Genomic DNA, 7,119 nt, shown 5'->3' with positions numbered 1-7,119 from the left:
ATAATACAAATCCACAATCCATAGCCCACAATTCTGAAACCAAAAGCTCTGAAAAACAAAAGGTTTTCAGGACTTAGTTGGTAGCAAACCTGACCTGACATAAACTCACCTGGAAATAAAATGTGACCTGAACCAACATGTGACTACAGATAATCTTTATTGTGTGGAGGATGATGACTTACACATTTCACGTGTCTTGTTGACATGTTAACATGTTGGCAACAAAATAGAACATGTTTTGCTGCGTAAGATCCCACCAGGATAAATACATACATACATACATATACATATATATATATACACACACATATATATATAGTATTATCTTTCTAAAATTAAGAAATTCTAAATTCTGAAACACATCTGGTCTGAAGGATTATGGATAAGGGATTGAAGATTGCACACCTATGCAATTTACTATCATAGGACCATTATAAGGATTTTATATATAAAGTAGCTAGTTCAAAGTCTAGAATAGAGAGGATGTCCAAAATATATTAATTTCCTTTTCCCTCTGTCGCTTTATGTGTTTTTTAAAATCCACCATGGTAAAGACGCATAAAAATTCATGTTTCTAATTATCCAAATTTTTAATGTCTTTCACTAAGATATTCAGGATGATCATGACTCTGTTTGGTAAAGAAATGAAACAGAGCTTAATGAAGCTGTGTGAATGAGCCATAAACATAAAAAAATCCATGATAATATACATCAGTAACAGTATTTTCTAGAAAGGGCAGTAATGAGTAATAGACACAGATGTGAGCTTTGGTATCAGACAGATCTGGATTCAAATCCAGCTCTACTTCAGACCATCTGCATGACAGCTAGTAAGTTACTAGCATAAGTAAGTTAATTTCACTGAACCTCAGTTTTCTAAGCTGTAAAATAGATGTTAGAAATGTACATCCATTCCAAGTTTATGCCAAATATTAAATGAGATGATGTATATAGAGCACTTAGCACAATGCTTGTCAAATTACTGTGTGGTAATAGTAATAATTTAATAACTGAAGCTGTCATTATTACAGATTAAAGTTACAGTCGGCTAGATACTATAATCACTTAGATACCATAATTCATTAGACACCAACAGTCTGAAAAATTACTTCAGTCCCACATTTGATTATGCATTGACTAACAATATATTTATAAGTTAATTTGTACATGAATTGGCTTTTAACACTAACAAACAGGTTGCAAGAGCTGCCTAACATGTTTTGACATGTTAACAGCTATCAAACATATTCTCACACTAAATTATAATTTTGTAAATATTTAATCTGTCAAAAGCTACCAAATGATTACTGTATTAGACTTCCAACTGTAAAATCTTGACCTCAAGATTAAGATACTGTTTAATAAACAGAGAATCTAATTGTTACTTTGTTTAAAATCTCTATAACAAGCCCAAAGTTATATTAAGTACCATTTACTCACTCCATCTAAACTTGGGGAAAATTAAGAAACCAATGACATACATTTGATTTTACACATTAGCACATTTTAATTAAATGTCTCAGAGTCTATAATAAAATATGTGGGTCTAATTAACTAACTCATCAAGCTTGTAAGTGGACCAAAGAGTAAAATATTTGAGTTTTAGCAAAGCAAGATCATTAAAAAGAAAAATTTGCCAAAACTTGTTTGAGTCTATATGGAAAATATCTATTTTGTCTATGCTGATTCTTGGCTTTTGCAAATAAACATTCCTATTTACAGAAGCCTGAGCGTGTGCATTTCAAAGGTAGTAGGTTAACAACACAGACAGATGTTAGCCTCGGAACAGACTGTGATTCAGAAATTCAGTGATGTCAGAGCAAGCCATAACCCAGAGGACCAGTTAGACCAATAAAACAGAGCAATAAAAGCTTGCCAAGGAGAAGCTGGCAATTCTTAATGAAAGGGCGGAGGACCCGAGCTGATAAGGCGACAGGACCCGAGCTGACAGTTCGCCAGAGAAGTTTCACTTTATTTAAGGACTGTGTGTACATTTACAGGGAGCTGTGTTCTGGGGTTGGATAGGGGGTGGACGGGGTGGTAGCTGATTGGACTGGGCTGGGCAGGAGGTGAGCCTTGACCTGTGACTGGCTGAGGTTTGGCGCGGGTGGGCTTGTTTACTGCGGAGAAGAACCCGGAAGGGCGCCATATTGCTAGGGTGTGTCCCTGTTCAGGCGCCCATGGGGTCCCTACACTTAAAGATCTACATAGAAGAATCCAAAGAAGCTGGTGGATTGTTTGCAATGTCTGGGACAGCCATAACCTGCTTGTTCCTTTATTCAACTATATTGTGTGTCTAATCTGTGCTGAACATTGTATTAGCAATTAATTTCCAGGAGGTCTAGCATCAGGGAATATGGGGACTGAGCTACAGGAGCATGATTCAAAGAACATGTGGAGTAACATCCCCCAAAATCTGAGCTAGAAGGCCAAGAAGTGCCCACCAATAAAATGAAAATAAACCAAGAATCCAAAAGTAGGAGGATGGGGTCCTAGCCTCTGTAGGAACTCCCCCCAAACACATATATTTCTGGTGATTGTGAAATAAGCGATACTCAAGTTTCCTGGAGTCTAGGTCTGAGGCCTGCTCCTCTGAGTCTCAAACAACTCCCTGGGAGCTCAGTCCCCTCCTCTGGGCACTGAGCTAGAAGAGAGTTACTGTTGCATGTTGCACCTATTTTCAGCACAACACAGGAAGATACAGACCACAGGAGACAAGCTTGATCAATTTCAGTAGTTGAGCATACACAATAAAAAGGAATTTGGCTCAAATCACCCTCCACTGGAGGCGCTGGAGAGTACTAAGTGTATTTTAAGTATACTTGGTGTATATGCTGGAATTTGACTGCTGTGCTGGTGCCAAAAGAAACAAACAGAGCATGAGCAAGGCTAATAGTTACATAACCAGGAACCACCCCTTTAGTTGAATATTCATAGATAGCATGAACATATATAGATAGCCAACTATAAAAGGTGGAATCTAGAAAAAAAACAGCTGCTGTTTGCTCTTGAGCCAGCCAGTACTTTTCCTGTGAAGTGTGTATTCCTTACTCTTTTGCATTAAACTTGCTTTTGCTTTTTACTTTGATTCTACTCTTGAATTCTTTCCTGTGGCAGAGTCAAGAATCTGGTAGGGGACAGGGTTGAATCAGGTATGTGACCTCCTCAGACTCTCTCCTCCAGTAACAATTGGACTGCACAAGCTTGAGAATCCCTCGCTGAGGCAGTGTTCAACGACACCCCAGTACACTAGATTTCCATTTTAAAGCTTAGACTAAGATAGACTCCATTTATTTATTTTTTCCCAACCAGGTAATACAGCCCAAATTGAAGGGTAAAAATCTAGGAATACATTTTTGTGTTTTATCTTGGGGTGGTGGATGTTAGGAAAATGATTTCTCCTTTCTCATGTCAAGTGAACAGAACAAAATTTTTTTGGCTTTCAGCTATAGTAAGTGATTAGATACATGGCATGGCTCAGTAAAGTGGTGCAGTTTCATTTCCCGAGAGGAAGAGAGGTTTAAATCCACCAGACAACGCATTTGTAACAAGCTTACAAGTGCTTGGGAGCATGCAATAGCTATCTACCTTGCTTGAACAAGTTAGTGAATAAAAGAAAGGCTTTTGACCTCAAATGAAAAAAAGTTAAAGGGATTTGTCATTTTGACTTTGGTACTGAATTCAAAATCAATGCCAAGATAGAAAATGCCATAACGCATATAAATGCTGTCAGTGACCTTCTTTAAAAAAAGGGGATGAAATATTAGCACTCACTGAATGAATTAGGGTCTTCTTACCCATGATCAAATAGGGTTTCTTCTTTTCAACACCCCATATAATGATAATAATAGTAGCAGCTCACACTGATTGTTTAATCTGTACACAAAAATTGTGCTAAGGACTAAATCTGCATTTTCTCATTTGATCTTCACAACAGCCACTTGAAGTACATGTCATTCTTACCCTGGTTTTACAGATGAAGACAGTACATATATGACAGACTATGTAACTTGTAACCCAGGCACATCTGGCACTGAAGCCCATGCCCTCAAATACTGATTGTACCATCATACTAAGACAGGGGGTGCTCAGTTTCCCTGGGTTCAGGCTTCAGGCCACTCCTCTGAGTCTCCAACCACTCCCCTAGGACTCCACCCTCTCCTCTGAGTCCTGAGCTACTGTTCCTTCATGCACTTATTTGGGCACCAACACCTGGAGATTGAGACCACAGGAGGTAGACTTATGTAATTCTAGTGGCTGAGCATGCTCAGTAGAAAGGAGTTTGCCCTAAGAACGACCTTCCACTGAAGGTGCTGGAGAACACTTGGCATATTTTAAGAGTATTTGGTGGAATTTGATCAAGGAGGGTGCTCCAAAGAGATCACCTGAGCATGTGCAAGTCTATGTTACATAACTGGGAACCACCCCCTTAGTTAAATATTCATTAGATATCATGAATATGTATACATAGCCAAACTATAAAAGTAGAATCCAGGAAGAAGGTGGGGCTGTTGCTCATTCTTTCTGTAGCCACCCTGCACTTCTCCTGTGAGGTGTATATACTATACCTTTTTGTGTTAAACCTGCCTTCAGCAGGCTGCTGCTCACTCTCCTGCACCAACCTGCACTTTGTCTGTGAAGTATGTATTTCTTACTTTTGTACTAAACTTGTGGGGGCTGCTGCTCACTCTGTAGAGGCAGCCTGCACTTACCCTGTGAAGTGGGTATTGCTCATTCTTTACATTAAACCCGCTTTTGCTTTCTACTCCAACTCTGCTCTTGAATTCCTTCCTGTGGACCTCCCCATACCACTCCTCTGGTATCAATATCACTGAATAACCCAGAAAAAATCAGAAGGGTGCTACCTAATTACACATGTGGGACCAGGAGCCCAAGAGACTGAGTAAGCCCAAGAAGATGCCCGACTAGTTTAAAACCAACCTCGACATTAAAAATCAGAAAATGAAAACCTGAAGACTCCTCTTGAAAGCTACCTAATTTTCATTTTAGTGTGATTTGATTCCCTTCCTTGCCATCTTTCTTAATTCTGTTAGAATACCCCCAGTGAGATACAGACTTGGCCCAAACTGTCCTAACGCAAGCTAGAAAGCAAGACCAATTAGAAGCCCATTGGGAGGAGGGAAGAGAGGAAGTAGCTGAATGCAGCTACGGCCAAGACAGTATCAGGATCCTTCTCGACTGCTTCAGATGTCTTTAGTGTCAGTTCCTTCCTGAAACGTTGTAACTCTAGAGTCAATTTCCCATTAACCACCTGTGAAGTCTCCACTCTGCAGATCTATCTTGAAGTCTTTGCAGCTTTACACCCAAAGTGGCTCCAGTCTCCACCTAGCCTACCTCAGGGCTGCTGATCCCTCTTGCCCATTAGTGTTTGCCACGTGACAGTGAAAGAATGCCAACTAACCAGACTGCAATTCACCTAACTCCCTAGTCACTCCCCTACTGGAAAGCAATAGTTGTTCTTTCATCTATATTTAGGTCTCTTGCCACAACTACCCTCCCAGTGCCAGAGGCAGGAATGGGGACAATCTGGGGAACAGGGATTAATTCAATTTGACTAGAGCCAAGAATGTATATGTTTATTTATTTTAACAGGTAGGCTCATTCACACAGTTTATAGAGCATTCGTACTACATAAAAATGGTCTAAAATTCTTTGAAAAGATGGCATGACAAAAGCACGAAAGAAGACCCAGCACCAAACTCTGCTTTACCTAAGTGTTGTTATTTATTTTTTTTCCCATTTAAGACACAGCATGGAAGAGTTGAAAGTACTTGGCTTTAAGGCAAAGCTGATCTGGGTTTGAGTGTGGCTTCCAACTTCTAACTGGCTAGGTGCCCTTAGGCCAATTACTACTTCTTTCTGTCAAATTGCCTAGTCTGCAACAGGGACAATCATAGTACAGACCTTATGGGTTGTTTTAATGATTCAATGAAAATAAATGAAAAGCACCTCACATAATACGAGGAACACTTCGGCTACAACTAGTAGTCATAGCAGCAGCAGTATTACTACTTCGGCTACAACTAGTAGTCATAGCAGCAGCAGTATTACTACTTCGGCTACAACTAGTAGTCATAGCAGCAGCAGTATTACTACTTCGGCTACAACTAGTAGTCATAGCAGCAGCAGTATTACTACTTCGGCTACAACTAGTAGTCATAGCAGCAGCAGTATTACTACTTCGGCTACAACTAGTAGTCATAGCAGCAGCAGTATTACTACTTCGGCTACAACTAGTAGTCATAGCAGCAGCAGTATTACTACTTCGGCTACAACTAGTAGTCATAGCAGCAGCAGTATTACTACTTCGGCTACAACTAGTAGTCATAGCAGCAGCAGTATTACTACTTCGGCTACAACTAGTAGTCATAGCAGCAGCAGTATTACTACTTCGGCTACAACTAGTAGTCATAGCAGCAGCAGTATTACTACTTCGGCTACAACTAGTAGTCATAGCAGCAGCAGTATTACTACTTCGGCTACAACTAGTAGTCATAGCAGCAGCAGTATTACTACTTCGGCTACAACTAGTAGTCATAGCAGCAGCAGTATTACTACTTCGGCTACAACTAGTAGTCATAGCAGCAGCAGTATTACTACTTCGGCTACAACTAGTAGTCATAGCAGCAGCAGTATTACTACTTCGGCTACAACTAGTAGTCATAGCAGCAGCAGTATTACTACTTCGGCTACAACTAGTAGTCATAGCAGCAGCAGTATTACTACTTCGGCTACAACTAGTAGTCATAGCAGCAGCAGTATTACTACTTCGGCTACAACTAGTAGTCATAGCAGCAGCAGTATTACTACTTCGGCTACAACTAGTAGTCATAGCAGCAGCAGTATTACTACTTCGGCTACAACTAGTAGTCATAGCAGCAGCAGTATTACTACTTCGGCTACAACTAGTAGTCACAGGAGCAGCAGTATTACTACTTCGGCTACAACTAGTAGTCATAGCAGCAGCAGTATTACTACTTCTGCTACAACTAGTAGTCATAGCAGCAGCAGTATTACTACTTCGGCTACAACTAGTATCATAGCAGCAGCAGTATTACTACTTCGGCTACAACTAGTAGTCATAGCAGCAGCAGTATT

The 7,119-nt window shown here is 40.1% G+C and overlaps 1 protein-coding gene across 1 annotated transcript; it reads left to right on the top strand.

Annotated features, from left to right (window-relative positions):
• Positions 1-5,959: 5,959 nt before the first annotated feature.
• Positions 5,960-7,114, top strand: LOC103606278 (uncharacterized protein DDB_G0271670-like; the record flags this gene model as incomplete). Its single annotated transcript, XM_008590887.1, has 1 exon — positions 5,960-7,114. A coding segment is annotated over exon 1 (1,155 nt), but the record flags the coding sequence as incomplete, so codon positions are not given.
• Positions 7,115-7,119: the final 5 nt, after the last annotated feature.

This window comes from Galeopterus variegatus, unplaced genomic scaffold (assembly GCF_000696425.1).
Source record: "Galeopterus variegatus unplaced genomic scaffold, G_variegatus-3.0.2 Scaffold6428, whole genome shotgun sequence".
Taxonomy (NCBI): Eukaryota; Metazoa; Chordata; class Mammalia; order Dermoptera; family Cynocephalidae; genus Galeopterus; species Galeopterus variegatus.
Note: the sequence above shows the minus strand (reverse complement) of the source record. Positions and strands in the feature narration are given on the sequence as shown.